We start from the raw sequence: 19,308 nt of genomic DNA, 5'->3' as shown, positions 1-19,308 counted from the left end.
GGTTGAAAGTTTTATTGTTTATCTTATTATGGCTTGACCTTGACAAAAGCAAGGGCTTTGGGGTATAGATACAAATAAGAAAACGAATCATCTTTCCTAACAGAAGGGGTGGGTGAGTTATATTTCATAATCCTGCTGATGAAGAGCTTGCTGATGTACTGGAATGAGGAGGAGACCTTACAAGTTTCTCTTTAGGAAAGACTCGATGACTGTGGTTATGGAGTTGGTCAAGGCTTGGGTTCCTGTTGAGCAGCGTCAGATGCTGACTTCCCACAAGCCAACCAGGGGCTTTCGCATCATCAGATAGAAGCAGTTGCAGGCAGCCTATGTTCATCCCCCATAGAATTTTGGAAAAGTCCAGAATTTGTAGATCTCTTCAACTTTTGTTGCCTTAGATGGGAGTAAAAATATCCCCACCTTGCTTAAGACTACATCTGCTGGTCAGGGACAGAGATGTTTAACCTAAAAATACTCCCCTAGGTGTGAGCACATTCCCCTCACAGTGCTACATGGCCTGCCCTCAGAGGCTCACCCTGGAAAATTTCCAGGATGCCTCCTCCAATAGTATATGCAAATGTTGAGCCCTCCTACCTACCATCCAGTGCTTCTTTGGTCCCTTTGTCTCATTCTAGAGGCTCCTTCCTGCTTAACCATGTGACCTGGTCCTTTGTACTGAGAGTGAGGGTGCCTGAAAGAGCAGCAGCCTCAAGGAAGAGTCAGTGCGTCATGACTGTGGCATTGTACACCTGTCTCCAGATGGAGTTAGATTTACCCAAGCCACTGCTCAGCTCTAGAGAGTATAGTTAAATATCTACAAAGCTTATTTATATCATTTTAAATGCTATATTCTAAAAGGCTATTGCTAATTAGAAACACTGAGATTTATAAAATTGTTTTGCTTCCCCAACAGGAACCAATGGGGAATGTTTTCTAAGTCACCTGGGGAGCTGAGACTCAGCCTGTTTACAAGAGGCTTTGTGCCCTTACTCAGTTAATGTCAGTATTAAGCTGTCTCCTTAAGTACTGCAGTTTAAACTGCAAAGATGTTGGAGTAGAGTGAAAGTTAATCCAGTTGTGTGAGCTCTCATCAGCCTTTCAGGAGACTAGCATATTAGGTGCATGGTTGTGGTCAGTGATTTCTAACCACCGTCTGGGTTGCCATCCTAGCCTGGCTGATCTATACCACTATGGAATATTATTGATAGGAGTAGACTGTCCAAGAGGAGAATCAGCACTGTATTGGAACTTAGCCTGTTCACATTGTCTTTTCTCTTGATAGGTTAATGCAGCTGAATCAAAGATAACGAATTTGATCTACCTGAAGCATACTTTGGAACTTGTGGATCCTTTAAAGGTAATTCACATGTAAACATATAAAGCATTATTTTTAGACATTTTCTTTAGAAAAAAAGTAAACTTGGGAGCTGGATATGGTGGCACACACCTTTAATCCCAGCACTCAGGGAGGCAGAGGCAGGCAGATCTGAGTTTAAGGCCAGCCTGGTTTACACAGTGAGTCCAAGACAGCCACGGCTACACTGAGAAACCCTGTCTCAAAAACAAAAACAAACCCAAAACAAAAGTAAGCTTGGAAGTTGTAAAAACAATGTATTTTCTCTCTTTACATATGTAAAACATATATACATAAATGTTTATCGTTGCCCTTAGTATTAACTCTTACTGACCCATTTGAGATAACTTATAGTATCTAAGTACTAAACTATGTCTTTTCTATGAGCAAGGATGTTCTCTTACATAACCATAATATATTTGTCAAATTCAAAATACTTAACAATATAATACTGTTGTATATATCCCATACTCATTTTTCAATTGTTTTAATAGTAATAATTTCCTTTGTAGTTTTCTAAAGGGCTCTGTTCATAACTATTCATTAATGTCTTTCAATTCTTTTTCTAACACTTTTTAAAAACATCTTTATGTATTGAAAAAACTCATACAATATATCCTGATCATGTTTTTCTCTTTTTCAACTCTTCCTACATCTCCCCAGCTCCCTACACGCCCAACCTTATATTCTTTTTTCTCTTAAAAAAAAAAAAAGACAAGAACAAAAATAAACTAACAACAAAAATTAAGAAACACACACAGAATTCCCACAAAAATAAAAATCAAAACAAACATGCAAAGCTGGAGAGATGGCTCATAGTTGAGAGCACTGGCTGCTCTTCCAGAGGAGCCAGATTCAATTCCCAACACCCATATGGCAGCTCAAACTGTCTGTAACTCCAGTTCCAGGTGACCTGACCACCTTATACAGACATACATACAGGCAAAACACCAATGCACATAAAATAAAAATAAATCATTAAAAATTTTAAATAAAAAAAATTAAAAAAAAATACAAGTAAAAGACCAATAAGATATCAACAACAAAAAAGCCTAAACAAAGCAAAATGAGACAAAAAGTCTATAAAAATACCATTAGCTAGGGAACTGGAGAGATGGCTCAGTGGTTAAGAGCACTGGCTGCTCTTCTAGATGTTCTCAGTTCAATTCCCTGTATCCCCATGGTACTCACAACTGTCGGCAACTGCAGTCCTAGGGGATCAGATGCCCTCTTCTGGTGTGCAAATGTATATGCTAAAAATATCCATATACATAAAATAAATAAATCTTAAAAATAGCATTGAGCTAGATTTCTATTGGCCAACTCCTTGTGAGTAGGGGCCTGCCCTGAGGTTAATATTCCTGATGACACTCCATTAGAGAAACCCAACTCTCCCTTTGCTAATGATGTCAGTGGCATATGGCTTCTTGGTTAGGGTGGGAGCTCATGTCTGCCTCCTCTTCTCAGTGCTAGGACCCCGTCCAGCTTGAACCTGTGCAGCCCTTGTGCATGTTGGCACTGTCCCTACGAGTCTATACGTACATCAGTCCTGTTGTGTCTGGATTCATCAACTCTGGCTCTTAGACGCTTCCTCGTCCTCTTCTGTATAGATCCTTGAGCCTTGAGGGAGGACTTTGATGGAGACATCTCATTTAGAGCTGGGCGCTCCAAAGGCTCTTACATTCTCTGCACACTGGCCAGGCGGACCTTTGTGTTAGTGCCCATCTACTGCAAGAGGAAGTCTCTCTGACGACAGCTGAGTGAGGCACTGATCTATGGGTAGAACAGTATGTCGCTAGGAGTCATTTTACTGCTGTTCTTTCAGCAGAATAACAGCACTAGGTTTTCCGCTAGGCCCATGACCTAGCTAGTCTCAGGCTCTTGGCCACTCTAGCCGTGTCAGGCACGGGCTTCTTCTCATGGAGTGGAACTTACGTCCAGTCAGGAAGTGCTCCATTACTTTCTTAGGGTTTCTGTTTCTTGAAGAGACACCATGGCCACAGCAACTCTTAGAAAGGAAAATCATTTGATTGGGGCTGGCTTATAGTTTCAGAGATCTAGTTCATTTTTATTATCATGGCAGGAAGCAAGGCAGACATGCTGCTGGAGAGGTAGCCGAGAGTTCTACATTCTGACCCACAGGCAGCAGAATCGAATGCCACACTAGGCCTAGCTTTTGATCTGAGACCTTAAAGCCCACCCCACAGCGACACATGTCCTCCAGCAAGGCCACACTTAGTAGTAGTGTCACTCCCCGTGCTCCAGGCATTCAAACACATGATTCTCTGGGACTCATTCCTATTCAAACCACCCCAGTTACTCCCATAGCAACTGTGCTACCATTGCACCAGTACATCCTGCAGGCAGGTCACTGTTACGGGTCGCAGGGAGTGTGGCTGGGAGACACTGATGATTACTTTTCTCCCATGGTAGCATGCAGAGTATCTCCTAGTACCATGACCGATAGTGAGCAGGGCTGGAACCTCTGGTTAGGCACCAGCCTAACTTCTCCATGTTCAGTGACATGTAAGTGTTGTCTTCAGCAGTAGGGCCTGACTGTCAGGTTGTAGAGAGTAACCCATACTCTTCTATGCAACTGTAATGTTTGGGGGCTTCCATGGGGCCCATTTAGCCAACAACTCAATAGGACTTAACCCATTCTTGGCAGTGGAAGTATTACTTAGTGGCATGAGATGCCTAGTTGGGGCATTGTATTCCCTGATTTGGTGACTTCATTTAGATTCCTTTCATGTTGCATATATTTTAGGAAGCCTCTGGGTAGGTTTCCCTTTGGTTTTTCCAATGGCCTTTAGAGTCAGTTGCTCTGTGTTCCCTCCTTGACCTTTCGGTACCACCCCCTTCCCATCTCCTCCTGTTCAGGGCTCCCCTCTGCCTCTCCACAGCAGCACATTCTATTTCCCGTTCCTTGGCGGTCCTCTGGCCCCTGCTAGTCCCTCATATGTACCCAGCCTCTGTGGCTCTCTGGACTGCAGCATACATACAGATGGCTTGAAAGCTAGCATATACATATAAGAGAAAACGTACAGGGTTTGCCTTTTGGGGTCTGGGCTACTTCATTCAGTACAACTTTTGTCTAGGTCCATCCATGTACTTGCCTATTTCATCTTCCTTAGCAGCTGAACAATATTCCATTGTGTAAACATAGCACATTTTAATATCCACTCATCATTTGGTGAGCATCTAGGCTGTTTCAGTTTCTAGCTATTATGAGTAGACCAGTGGTGAGCATGGGCGAGCAGGGAGTCTTTGAGGTATACATCTGTAGACCCCAGTGCTGTAGCTGAATCTTGACGTAGATCTGGTCTCAGCGTCTTGAGGAACCTCCACACTGATATCCAGAGTGGCTGTGCAAGTTTGCACTCCCAGCAGCCGTGGATATGTGTTTCCCTTATTCCACATCTCCACTAGCATGAACTGCCATTGCTTTTATTGATCTTGGCCAATCTGATTGCTTTGAGGAGAAATCTCAAAGTAGTTCTAATTTGCACCTCCCTGATAACTAAGGGCGTTGAACATTCCTGTGTTTCTCAGCCATTTCTGTCTCCATCTTTTGAGAGCTCTCCTTAGGGCTGTACCTTGTTTTTTAATTGGGTTATTTTTTGTTTGATATCTAGGACTTTTTGTTTTTTAGTTCTTTATATACTTTGGATATTAGACCTCTATTGGAGGTGTAGTTGGTAAATATCTTTTACCATTCTGTAGGCTGTGGCTTATCCAAATGATGGTGTCCTTTGCTGTACAGAAGCTTTTCAGTTTCATGAGGACCCACTTATTAATTAGTTAATATTAATTGTTGGTCTAGTGCCTATGCTGTTGGTGTTCTCTTTATAAAGTCTTGTCCTGAACCAATGAGTCCAAGCCCAAGGCTCTTCCCTACTTCCTGTTCTGACAGACTCAGGGTATCTAGCCTTATGTTGAGGTCCTTGATCCATTTGGTCTTTAGTTTTGTGCTGGGTGATGAACGTGGATCTATTTGCATTCTTCTACACACAGCAGGCCAGCTTAACCACAGCCATTTGTTTAAAGTGGAAAAGTTTCTCAGCTTTATGATATTGTCATGTTGTAGAAAAGAGATCAGAGAAACAGACAGCTTCTCAAACAGCTAGTCAGAAGGCAAATGCACTTATTATTTTTGTTTTTTGCTTTTTTTTTTCAAGACAGGGTCTCTCTGTGTAGCCTTGGCTGTCCTAGACTCGCTTTGTAGACCAGGCTGGCCTTGAACTCAAGGCGGCAGTCCACCTGCCTTTGCCTCCTGAGTGCTGGGATTAAAGGCGTGTGCCAGGCTCAAATGCATTTATTTTAAAGGAGACACTCACAGTGTGCATCTTCTTTTGGGACAATGTGTCAGAGACTGAGCCATGGCCTTGCACATGCTGGGCACACTGAGCTGCTCCTCGCCCTTCAGCACTATTCACCTTTTGCGGTTGTAATGCTCGTCCTAGAGTCTGCTGAGAAGTCATGGTGTACATTGCCATTCGTTTACCATTGGTGACGGAGTGTATGAAGAGTAGAGCTACAGTAATTACAGGAACTCTGGTAACTACAGTTTAAAAGTGAGATATTAGAAATGTAAGAAATTGCTATTGGGTGGCAATATGGCTCAGTGGGTTGACTACTTACTGCCAAGCCTGACACCTGAGTTTGCTTCCTAAGACCCATACAGTGGAAGGCAAGAACTATCTGTTGTATGTTATCTTCTGACTTCCATACATGTGCTGTGGTGTGCACATGCCCACACACATACACACAAAACGAAAGAAGCATTGCTATAAAAAGTTTCTGATGTTCATGATGTAATGTTGAGTGAAAGCTATTGCAGAAACTACATATGCTATTAATTTTTATTATTGAGCCTATAATTATGGTGGCTTTATGTAATCTGCTATTAAACAATACAAGGCACAGATATCCTGCCAGTTGCTTCAGTCATTCCTATTGGGCTACTTCTCACCCTATATCTCCACACATACTTGCTCTTGCTCTTTATCTGGCTGCTGCTCTCCACGCCACTCTCAGAGTTCACCCCTTGGGGCCACGTGGTTCTTACCTGTCCACGGCAGCTCTCCTTCTGTTCCTGCGGCACGCAGGATCCTTCCCTGATCCTTCTGTCCCCAAAGCCTACAAACCTTCACTCCACCCCTCACTTCTGCCCTACCCAGGTATAGGCCTTTTATTGGTCAAACAGGGAGGCAAAGTTACACAGCAAGCACATATAAGACAGCAAGCAGACCTTGGGGAGAAAGATAATTAGCAATCAAATAAAAAACATACACCATGCTGTTACAGAAAAGGGAACATACAGTTATATAACTTTTTAAATTTTCAGATGGAGTCATGAAATGTACCATAATATTTAGAGTGTATAATCTTTGGAAAGGAAATTGAATTTGGAGTGATTGAAATTTTTATGCTTCTGTGAACTCTTTAGTTTTACCAACATGTATATATTATTTTACCATTCAGAAGCAAATTAAATTGTAGCTTTCATGTCTCCTCAGATTGAAATGGCCAGTGAAAGTAGCTGGTATCTTTCCTCATTCAGTTGGTGACCATTTACAGTTCCCATGAAGTAAAAGAAAGTTCTTCATCCCATTTTTACTGTATGGGAAGGAGGAAGTTGCTCTGTTTATAAGTCTATAAACCCACGTATTGAAATTGTCTTAGGGTAACATAGCAGTGGCTGCTCAGTGCCTCCCTCTGTAAGGAGCTGGGTGCTGTGTAGGAGACAGAAGGCAGCCGTCCTCACCCTGAAGTGCTGGGTACTTCTGTTTCCCATGTGCTTTTCACCTGGGAAGATGCCGTCCGTCCTCAGCCTCGTGCAGGTCCGTCCTCAGCCTCGTGCAGGTCTAACATTGTATGAGACTAACAATGATAAAAAGGAGCGAGAGCATTTGATCAGTATTGAATACAACATCTTGGACTTGAATGGTTCCCTGACTTGCTAACTTTTGATTTTGTGCTTTAACAGGTCGCCTTGAAGAACTGTAGCACACCCTTATTAAGAGCTTACTACTGCTCCTTGGAAGACAATAGGTTTGTCACCTGTTAATACATTATACTTTTATTTCTGATTGTAATTGGTTTTAACAACTATATATTCTATAGAAAAGTCACTTGATCTAAGTGTGGTGGCATACGAGTTTACTCCCAGGACTTGGAAAGCAGAGAGAGGCAGAGGCAGGCAGACTTCTGTGACTTCAAGGGCAGTCTAGTCTTTGTAGCATGCTCCAAGAAAGCTGGGCTACATAGTGGGATCCTTTCTCAAAATAATTACTCAAGTTTCTTTAAAGTACTCATTAAATGTCAATTACATATCCTCTGAGTACAATAATAGGATAAAACCACAATGGCTGTTTGCACTGGTGACAGGTGTTTCCTTTCCAGCCATTCTCCATGGGGACACTTGCTAGTATCAAAATACATCCTTCTCTCTTGTTCAGTTAGGAAGGAAGGCCTAACGTAGGAAAAACCCAATAAATATAAACGTAGAACAAGCTCTAAGAACAGTTAACATGGTTAAATTATTAGCAACAGCACTTTGGTTCATGACCAAGAGGTAATTAGGCTTAATAATTGCCTTGTTGATGGAAGGTTTGCATCCTATGTTTTATTATAAGCTGAGCTGTATTATCAGACTAGCTTAGTTGAATGTGATTTTGAAGAACAGCATGGTTGAAAAGTTAGGAACATCATTGTCACCAGGACCACGGCTTGTAATTAGTGTGCCTGTAACTGGGGTTGCAGCCTGCTGTTTGTGTCCGCAGCATTTGTCCCCCATTACAGAGGGGGACATGTTTGTTGGGGGCCAGTACCTAGTACAGCTCTTGCTGTATGACCAAAGGAATAAGGAGCAGTCAGAACCGCAGGTCGGTTCTTTAGGGGTCATGCTGTAGTGGCCCCCACAGCTCACTCACAGCCAGCATGGTCCTGGAGGTGTTCCCATTAGCAAATTTTAGTTTTATCTGGTGGTCTCATATGATTTTTGTGTAAATCTGACTGCAAAAATAGTTTTAACTTGAGGCAATGATAGCTCTAACCTAGATAAATATAAATATTAATTATTTTTTGTAAAATAACCCTACACAAAGATTTGCTCTCATTAACTATGAAAGTAGCTGGTTTTGTTTTGTCTTCATGCTAGGTTTGAACTAATACTTGAGAAGATTAAAACAGTGATAAATGATGATGCAAGGTACATGAAAGGCTGTCTGAACATGCGGACTCAGAAGTGCTATGCGGTACGCTCCAATATCAGTGAGTTCCTAGACATAGCCAGGAGGACATATACAGAGATAGTGGATGACATAGCAGGTAATTATTCCAGCGTGTTTTCATGGCTCTCACTAAGAAAAGAGTTTATAACTTTTTTTTTTACTGGTGGTAGAAACTAGTTCTCTCTGTCTCTCTGTCTCTCTGTCTCTGTCTCTCTCTCCTCTCTCTCTCTCTCTCTCTCTCTCTCTCTCTCTCTCTCTCTCTGTGTGTGTGTGTGTGTCTGTGTGTTATATTACTATATATATAAAACATTGCTACTATATATATAATTTTATATATATTCAGTATAGCTAATACATAGTCTCCTTAAAGAAGCCTCTTTTTGATAAAACAAAAAACAATGTTTGACCATGTTTCAGTGAGTATATGGACAATGCAAGCTGGACGATGACGCTGCCTCCTCCTCTTCCTCCTCTTCCTCCTCCTCCTCCTCTTCCTCCTCTTCTCATTCTTGAGGAGTGGGGTCAAAATGGAAGAGGACTGGGAAATGAGTGTGATCGAGGTGCATTATATGAAATTCCCAGATAATCAGTAAAAATATTATGTTGGAAGAAACCAATGATATTACCGGGCCTGGTGGCACACACCTTTAATCCCAGAACTCAGGAGCTAGAGGGAACAGATCTTTATGATTTTGGAGGCAGCCTGGTCCACATAGTGCATTCCAGGCCAGCCTGGTCTACATAATGAGATCCTGTCTCAAAAGAAAAGGAAAAGAAAAACAATGCTGTCCAAGTGTTGGAGAGTGACTTCATGTACACTGTAAATTATTGGAGAATGAAGACTATTTACACTACAGTGCTTCATCTGGGAGTGGCTCCATCTTACCAGAGGGTTTGCGTACTTACTGTGCTTCTACAGTGGGATAGAAGTCAGTGAGAGACAAGAGTGCTGGGCATGCTGGCTGCCTTATATCAGCTCCACACAGGCTGCAGACATTTGAGAAGAGGACACATCACCTAGAAAAACTGTCCCCACCAGACTACCCTATGGACAAGCCCAGAGGCCCAGACTACCCTGTGGGCAAGCCCAGAGGCCCAGACTACCCTGTGGGCAAGCCCAGAGGCCCAGACTACCCTGTGGGCAAGCCCAGAGGCCCAGACTACCCTGTGGGCAAGCCCAGAGGCCCAGACTACCCTGTGGGCAAGCCTAGAGGCCCAGACTACCCTGTGGGCAAGCCCAGAGGCCCAGACTACCCTGTGGGCAAGCCTAGAGGCCCAGACTACCCTGTGGGCAAGCCCAGAGGCCCAGATTACCCTGTGGGAAAGTTCAGAGTCCCAGACTATCCTGTCGGCAAGCCTAGAGGCCCAGACTACCCTGTGGGCAAGCCTAGAGGCCCAGACTACCCTAGGGGCAAGCCCAGGGCCCAGACTACCCTATGGGCAAGCCCAGAGGCCCAGACTACCCTGTGGGAAAGTTCAGAGTCCCAGACTACCCTGTGGGCAAGCCTAGAGGCCCAGACTACCCTGTGGGCAAGCCCAGAGGCCCAGACTACCCTGTGGGCAAGCCTAGAGGCCCAGACTACCCTGTGGGCAAGCCTAGAGGCCCAGACTACCCTAGGGGCAAGCCCAGGGCCCAGACTACCCTATGGGCAAGCCCAGAGGCCCAGACTACCCTGTGGGAAAGTTCAGAGTCCCAGACTACCCTGTGGGCAATCCAGAGGCCCAGACTATCCTGTGGGAAAGCCCAGAGGCCCAGACTACCCTGTGGGCAAGCCCCAGACCCAGACTACCCTGTGGGCAAGCCCAGGGCCCCAGACTACCTGTGGGCAAGCCCAGAGGCCCAGACTATCCTGTGGGCAAGCCCCAGACCCAGACTACCCTGTGGGCAAGCCCAGGGCCCCAGACTACCTGTGGGCAAGCCCAGAGGCCCAGACTATCCTGTGGGCAAGCCCAGGGCCCAGACTACCCTGTGGGCAAGCCCAGAGGCCCAGACTACACTGTGGGCAAGCCCAGAGGCCCAGACTACCCTGTGGGCAAGCCCAGGGCTCAGACTACCCTGTGGGCAAGCCCAGGGCCCCAGACTACCCTGTGGGCAAGCCCAGAGGCCCAGACTACCCTGTGGGCAAGCCCAGGGCCCCAGACTACCCTGTGGGCAAGCCCAGGGCCCCAGACTACCCTGTGGGCAAGCCCAGGGCCCCAGACTACCCTGTGGGCAAGCCCAGAGGCCCAGACTACCCTGTGGGCAAGCCTAGGGCCCCAGACTACCCTGTGGGCAAACCCAGAGGCCTAGACTACCCTGTGGGCAAGCCCAGAGGCCCAGACTACCCTGTGGGCAAGCTCAAAGGCTTATTTCTTGGTTCATGATTGGTGTGGGAGGGCCCAGCTCACTGTGAATGGCAGGTGGTCCTGGGTGCTGTAAGATAACAAGCTCAGCAAACCAAGACCTCCACAGTCTCTGCTGTTCCTGCCGAGGTTCCTGCCCTGAGGCCCTGCCCTGACGTCTCCCAGTGGCAGGATGTGACCTCAGAGTGGTCCTTCCTTTCTCCCAAAATTGCTTTTGATCATGGTGTTTTCATCACAGCAATAGAAACCCAAACTAAGACACAAAGTTAAGGAAAGATTGTTGCTAATTAATAAACTTACTAATTACTAAGCAGACATTGTCTGGTAAAGAGAACTATAGCCCCAAGTGTTAAGTGAAATTTCCAGCCCCCAAATGGTGAGACCATGAAGAAAGCAGGAAAGGCAGAAGGTGGAGCATAGGAGCATGGCATTGGCGGCCACATGGAATGTTCCAGGTCAGGCGCAGGTGGAGCCGACTTAGAGCAGGGTGGGGGTCCACAGCAAGATTGAATCCTTTCCAGATCCTACATGATCCGTATCTGTTTCATTCTGGGGACATGTCGGTAACATGTAAGCTGCACAATTTATGTAACTTCTGTTTTACTAAAAAGTTGAATAAATAATGAAACAAAACTCTGCTATTCCTAATTTTCAGAAAAAAAAATACAGTTCTTGTTCTTTCTTGTTTTGACTTAAAAAAAAATGCACATCAAGCCAGGCATGGTGGCGCACTCCTGTAATCCAGCACTGGGGAGGCAGAGGCAGGCAGGTCTCTGAGTTCAAGGCCAGCCTGGTCTGCAGAGCACGTTCTGGATAGCCAGGGCTACACAAAGACGCCCTGACTCTTAAAAATGCACATCAGAGAATAGCACGTTAAAGGGTACTTATCCATGTCTTTTGGACATTTTTGCTGTTAAAAAACAAAACAAAACCCTAAGAACAGTTTCCTGTTTGTGTATAAAATCATAAGTAAAAAGCCTCAAAGACTCCCACTGTCTGTCCTGTTCCTGGTCCCCAGGCATGATATCACAGCTGGCAGAGAAGTACAGCCTCCCCCTGCGGACCAGTTTCAGCTCTGCCCGGGGCTTTTTCATCCAGATGACGACAGACTGCGCTGCGCTCTCCAGCGACCAGCTTCCCTCAGAGTTTATTAAGGTGAGCAGGGATTAGCAAGGAGATGGCTGTCGCTGCGCGTGGGCTTGCCTGGGTGGAGTCTCAGGACTCCTGGGTTGAGCGTCTGTGTGGTGCGTGCTCTGCTGCTGTGCTCATAGGGCAGACACCGCACAGTGACACGCTTAACAGCGACAACCAAAGGAGGCGTTTGACAGAAGGACTTAGGAAAACACTAGACTGCCTTTTATTTCATTTTCTGTTTGGTTTTGGGGTTTTTTGTTTTTTGAGACAGGGCTTCTCTGTGTAGCCTTGGCTGTCCTAGACTCTCTTTGCCTGGAACTCAGAGATCTGCCTGCCTTTGTGCCCCTGAGTGTTAGGATTACAGGCATGTGCCACTGCACCCCACTTATTTAGACTCCTTTTCTTTTCTCTTTTTTTCTTTTCTTTTCTCTTTTCTTTCCTTTCCCCTCCCCAACCCCCCCCAAGACAGGGTTTCTGTGTTGTCGTGGCTGTCCTGGACTCTGTAGATCAGGCTGACCTCGAACTCACAGAGATCTGCCTGCTTCTACCTCGTGAGTGCTGGGATTAAAGGCATGCGCCACCACACCTGGCCAGCTTTGTTTAGACTTTTAAAACTTCATAGTTTTATATGTGCACACATGAAGGTCAGAGCATCTCAGTTCCCTCCTACCGTGAGAGCCCAGGGATTAAACTCAGGTCTCCAGGTTTGGCTGTGAGTTCTTTTACCCACTGAAGCATCTCACCTACCTTTTATTTACATAGTTTTCCAGATGCTATTAAAGATTTGACAATTTTTGCAGGAAGGAAATATGTTTAATGGAGTGATTTTAAGCCTGTAACCTGTGTAGTGCCTCTCGCTGTGTGCACATTCACTCCTCTGCTGCACACACACACAGTGCATGCACAGAAGAGCTGTGGAGCTGGAGACTGAGTGAGGGTCAGACAGGGGACAAGGCCTGAGAGGAGAGTCAGGACAGCGTGAGGGTCCCAGAGGGTCCCCATGCCCATCGTGTGCATCAGCTGCTCATGAGATGCAGATTTCTAACCTTTCTACAAGGCCATTTCCAGGCTTATCAGCTAGGCATACTGCAGAGGTTGGGATACACTTATTTCTTTATCTTTGATGATATCTTGCTTTTCTTTTTCACAGTCAGTATTTAGAACTTAGTTTGCAATACTTTATCTCAGAAATTAAAGTAGTTAATCCAAATACTGTCTTTCTGTCCTATGAACTGTATGTTTTATCTCATGTGCATCTCATATACACAACTTGACAACTTGCTTTTAACTTCTGCAGATTTCTAAAGTGAAGAATTCATATAGCTTTACATCAGCAGATTTAATTAAAATGAATGAAAGATGCCAAGAGTCTTTACGAGAAATCTATCATATGACCTACATGTAAGAACATTTGAAATATTTGAATACTGAATTAAATTGGTTTAATTTGAGGAATTATAATAGATTTAATTAATTGACTGTCTGATTGCAGATGGCTGAACTCTGAATGTTAGAAATGAAAGTCTGCCATTGTGCTGAGAACAAATGAGTCTCACTGAGAGTGTGAGGGGAGATGTAGTAGGAAGAGTGAGCTGTACCCCAGTACTATGCATGGGCCATTGTGTAGCGCTCCTGTGCCATGGCCTTATCTCAGGCTTAATTCAGCTTATTCTTTTCCTGTGTTCTGTGAGCCTTGGCTTCTCACACTCTGGTATATTTCTAAAGCAACATCGTAATAGTGCCAGCTCTTTTCTTATTCCTGGGACAGTCACCGTGAAGTTAGGAGAGACAGAACATTCAGAAGTGGCAGGCTGAGACAGAGGGGAAAGGTTAGGCTTCTGGGTCTCAGATACTATTAATGCAATGTAAATTTTGTGCATGTATTTATCCTTGAAAGGGGAAAAGTCCCTGGAGTGTACTGCATTATAACCCTGTTCTTGAAAACCTAAATAATGACAGGATTTGAACATGGTGTGCATCTGTGTGTATGCTTGTATTTGTGTTTGTGTGTATGGGTCTTTTTGTGTGTGTCTTTGTTTCTCTCTCCCCCCTCCCTACCCCTCTCTGTTTGTATCTCTGTGCATATGTTTATATAAGTGTCTGTGTTTTTATGTGTGAGACAGATTATTAACAAATAAGTGTAAAGTATAGTGAGTCCTTGATTGCATCTATGTAAAATATTTTATATTTCTAAAATTATAGAATCTTATTGAAAATGTCTATTTTATTTATGTCTAATGAGACTATCATTTCAACAATGAACATAGAAGAAGATGGATTGTTTTTTACCTGATAGATGTGATATTGTGCTTGCAGAGACATCAATATTTTATCTTAAACAATCCACCAAAAAATGGACTCTTTATAGTGTACAAGTGTGAATATTATTTTTGTCACGCATTTAAAACCTGCATATCTTCTTTTAAAAAGGATTATCATGTCTCATCTCCCGTGTGCTTTCAGGATAGTGTGCAAGCTGCTTAGTGAGATTTATGAGTACATTCACTGCCTGTACAAGCTCTCTGACACTGTGTCGATGCTGGATATGCTGCTGTCCTTTGCTCATGCCTGTACTCTTTCTGACTATGGTGAGTCACTTGCTTTGGAAAAAAGGACATGTGGCATACTGAAATTTGTATCTTACTCAATTTTATATAATAGTTCTGAACATTTTATTTGAAATAGTTTCTTGTCTGTGATCCAAACTAAGACACACAATGGTGAAATTAATCATAAAACTCTTTTGAGGGCTGGATAGATGGCACAGCAACTGACAGTGCACACTGCTCTTCCAGAGCACCTGAGTCTGATTCCCAGCACCACCACTGCCTGGAACTCTAGCTCTGTGGGACTGGACACCTTCTGGCTGCCTCAGGTTCTGCATTCACATGCGCGCACACACACACACACACACACACACACACACACACACACACACACATTCAAATACATGATTACAATAAAAATTAAAAATTTTAAGTTAAATTCAAGTAATATTCATCTTAAAAATGGCAAGTCAAAAAGAACAAAGGTGCAGGGATCTTTAAAGGTTTCCTAAATAAGAGACTGCTGAGCTGTGTCCTTGGAGAAATGGCCATGATCCAAGTTTTAGTGTGAATGCTCATGGAAATGGCGTCCTGAACACCAGAAGACAGCGGGTGTGTCCATGGGGCACATGGCCACTAAAAGCAGGGACTGTGCCATGTTCTTTCCCATGTCTGTACAGGGACCTTTATACAAATATGTAGTAATTTTCTAATGCCAGAGCACCACTTTAGTATCATTAGCCCCTGAAACTTCTTATACAATTTATCAGTTATTATCATATACCAGGATGCTAGTGTGTGATAGTTATAATAGAATAAACTGTAGATGATATTAAAATTAATATTTGTGATTAAAATTAGCAACAGCATTTCTGATTTGTTACGTTGATTGAGTAATTTGTAAAGATTATTTTTGTTTTATATGTATGCATGAGTGCTTGAATGTGTATATGCGCACCCCATGTGTGCAAGGCCCTTGGAGGACGAAGAGAGAGGATCAGGTCATGTGCAACTGGGGTTACGGATGGTTGTGAGCCACATGTGGGTGCTGGGAGCTGAGCTTAGGTCTCTGCAAAAGTAGCAAGTACACTTAACCACTGAGCCATCTCTCCAGCACCATTACATTAATTTGTTTTGTGGGCAATATCTTACAAAAATTGTTTTACATTTCTAAACTTAAATATAAATAATTCCAGATGATAATCACAAATAATTATAAGAGTAAGCAATGCTAACTTTTCACTGCTCTCTTACAGACTGAAATATTTACTCTCTCATATCTTTTTGGGATCAGACTTTACCTTGGGATCCACTATTCTAGTTTTTTTTTGGGGGGGTGGTTCTTGTGAGGACCAGCTATCATGTATTCCAGACAGGCACAAACTGGAGTTAGTAAGTGAGGATGACCTCTGTCCTCAGGCCTGCCTCCACCTCACATGCCCACCACCATGCCCCGTCTATGCAGTGCCCTGATGGCCCCCAGACGCTGTGCATGATAAGCAAGCTCTACCAAAAAAGCCACATCCAGCCCAGGATGTGCTTGCCTATAGTTGTTTGTTAACTATTAAGTGACCTGTTGTTCTGTTTTAATTTGAGAACTATTGTATCTAAATTCTCAAATTGCAGTAGTTTTAAAAGCATCTTTATATTTTCTGGAACAACATTAATCTGTTTTGAGCATTTTGAAGCTGATTTCTGCAGTTTATTTCTCAGTGTGATATTACAGTTCCCTCCTCAGGTACTCCCATAGAGATCTTTGTGTGAACTAACAGAACTTTTACACTGTATTTTCTACACAATTGCTTTTAGACATCTTTTCCAAGGTGTAGGCAGAGTGTCTGTTCTGTGTGTGGCTCTACTGCTCAGTCACTCCACTCTGAACACTATGTGTATGAGTGGTGAGGCAGTGCGCAGGGAGCATTAGGTAAACATATGTGAGCAGTGAGGCAGTGAGCACTAGGTAAGCACGTGTGTGAGCGGTGAGGCAGTGCTCAGGGAGCACTAGATAAGCTTTCTACTGTAGGAGTCACTGGTTATTTTGAAGATATTACCCATGACCATGTGGTTCTTTTTAATAATTACAGATGTGAAAGTTTCATGAGCGTGTTGGAACCCAGGGTAGTGAATAAGAACCACATTCCTGAGTGTGTCCATTATAGTTAAGGGAGATTTAGGAGTATGTTTGGGATAAAATAGTCACTTACTGTCCCTAATTGGCCCCATAAAACTGCTAAGGTTAGCCTAGATGTGCATACCACAGATATTTAGATATAAACACCTCTGCTTTTAAATACCCCCCCCCTTTTTTTTCCAGTTCGACCGGAGTTTACTGACACTTTAGCAATCAAACAAGGATGGCATCCCGTTCTTGAAAAAATAGCTGCAGAGAAACCTGTTGCAAACAATACATATATTACAGAAGGGAGTAATGTTCTGATCATAACTGGACCGAATATGAGTGGAAAATCCACGTATTTAAAGCAGATTGCTCTTTGTCAGATCATGGCCCAGATTGGTAAGCTGCACTTTTATTGTATGGTTACTGATGTGGTTTGAACAAGAACACTACCCATAGGCGCATATGTTTAGTTGTGAGCCTCGCCTTTCACAGCTGAGCCATCTCTGCAGCTCTAGGCTCATGTGTTTGAATGTATGGTCTCCAGTTGGTGGAGCTGTTTAGGAAGGATTAGGAAGTGTGACTTTGCTGGAAGAGGAGTTTCACTGGGGGTGGACTTTGAGCTTTCAAAAGCCTGGGTCATTCTCAGTTCGTTCTCTCTGTCTCCAACATGAGGGTAAGATGTACGGTCTGAACTCCTAACGTGAGGGTAAGACGTAGGGTCTGACCTCCTGTTCCAGGGCCATGCCTGCCTGCTGCCATGATCCCCACCATGATGGTCAAGGGCTCACCCTCTGGAACTGGAAGCCCTTGTAAACTCTTCCTTCTATAATTGCTTTGGCTATGGTGTTTTTTCATGGCAATAAAAAAGTAGCAATATCCTGCCTGTATGTCTGCTTTCCTGCCAGAAGAGGACATCAGATCATATTATAGATGGTTGTGAGCCACCATGTGGTTGCTGGGAATTGAACTCAGGACCTTTGGAAGAGTAGTCAGTCCTCTTAACCTCTGAGCCATCTCTCCAGCCTGGAAAACTCTTAAGGTTGCTTTTAATAGATAAATGATTTTTTTTTTTTAGTCTGAGAAAGGCCCATTTTTCCTATATGTTTTTTCACCTGAACATGTAGGAGGCCTTTAATGAATATTTGCTCCTTGTCTGGATAATGAAGGTCAGGCTCAAAGTGCGGCTTGTGGTCAGGAAAGAAGGTTGTCTGTAGGCTAGCACACTTGTCCCAGTGGCTAATCCTGAGTTCACCATGCTGGGCTGCTCCTTCTGCCCTGTGTTTACCATCATAGAGCATGGCTTCCTTATCTGATGATCAAAGTCTAATGAGTATTACTGCTATCTCCGGATTATAGCTGAGTATATCAAGGGTCTTAGCCTCTAGGAGGCAGTGCCCTGATTCACACCCAGGCAGTGTGACCCCAGGCCCAGTGCCCTGATTCACACCCAGGCAGTGTGACCCCGGGCCCAGTGCCCTGATTCACACCAAGGCAGTGTGACCCCGGGCCCAGTGCCCTGATTCACACCCAGGCAGTGTGACCCCGGGCCCTTCCCAGAGCACAGGAACATCGCAAGTTGTTCTTGCAGCTCAGAAAATGTTTGTATTTCGTTTTGAGCCACATACTTCTGAGTCAAAATCTACTTTCAGCACTATTTATTGTATGACTCTGAAGTGTCAGAGCCTGCCCTACTTTTACAGTCTCGTGTGTGTGTGTGTGTGTGTGTGTGTGTGTGTGTGTGTGTGTGTGTGTGTGTTCCACGCATGTGGGTATGTAGGTGCACACAACCACATGAAAAGCTAGAGGACGAGAGGATGTTGCGTGTCTCCCCCGTCCTGCTCTGCCTTGTTGTCTTAAAACAGGGCCTCTCACTGACCCACAGTTTGCTGTTTCGGCCTGGCTGGCCAGGCACTGAGCCTCCAGGACCCACCTATCTGTGCCCCCTGCTGCTGGAGTTACAGGCCCAGGTTTCCCAGGTTTCTCACTCAGCTCCCCACACACGTGCTCTTGCCTGCTGCCGTCTCCCCAGCTCCTGGTCTCTGCCTTTAAGCTAGTTTAAAAGCACAGTCGTGTGGAGGGGTACATCCTCAGAGCTTTGTGACCCTCACCCCATTGTTCTCTTTGCTAAGATGAGGAAAGCCACACCCATTTCAGTGTGTCACTTAGCTAATCAGAGGTAAGCATAGAGATGCCTAGTGTGCTGAGTGAGCTGCTGGTACTGTGAGTACTCTAGTGTAAGCTCAGTCAGCTGATGCTTGCTACTTGCCCTTCCGAGTCCTCATTCCTCAGCCAGGCCCATTACATCACCTTTAGCTACTCAGGACTTTATGAGATACATTTCTCATTCGACATCACTTATTTTGGCTTAGGATGTTGGAATGACTTTCTTTTTTTTTTTTTCATTTTTTTCTCCTTTATTAATTTATTCTTGTTACATCTCAATGGTTATCCCATCCCTTGTATCCTCCCATTCTTCCCTCCCTCCCATTTTCCCCTTATTCCCCAGAATGACTTTCTTGTCACATTAGGTAGAAAAATGGGCTAACAGTTAGATCCTTGGTCACATGGGGAGTGTTTAGA

At 44.2% G+C, this 19,308-nt stretch overlaps 1 protein-coding gene across 3 annotated transcripts in view; it reads left to right on the top strand.

The window, feature by feature from the left end:
• Nucleotides 1–19,308, top strand: part of MSH4 (mutS homolog 4) — a 58,601-nt gene that overhangs the window by 22,582 nt on the left and 16,711 nt on the right. For all 3 annotated transcript variants that reach the window (XM_084755483.1, XM_084755482.1, XM_084755481.1), the window contains 7 exons: nt 1,280–1,354; nt 7,341–7,405; nt 8,514–8,683; nt 11,948–12,084; nt 13,361–13,464; nt 14,527–14,651; nt 16,924–17,124. In XM_084755483.1, the coding sequence (XP_084611609.1) occupies nt 1,280–1,354; nt 7,341–7,405; nt 8,514–8,683; nt 11,948–12,084; nt 13,361–13,464; nt 14,527–14,651; nt 16,924–17,124 (877 nt within the window). The remainder of the gene's footprint in view (nt 1–1,279; nt 1,355–7,340; nt 7,406–8,513; nt 8,684–11,947; nt 12,085–13,360; nt 13,465–14,526; nt 14,652–16,923; nt 17,125–19,308) is intronic.

The sequence above is a fragment of the Acomys minous genome (assembly GCF_964271855.1).
Source record: "Acomys minous genome assembly, chromosome: 14".
NCBI classification, from domain to species: Eukaryota; Metazoa; Chordata; class Mammalia; order Rodentia; family Muridae; genus Acomys; species Acomys minous.
This window is presented reverse-complemented; position numbering and strand designations above follow the sequence as displayed.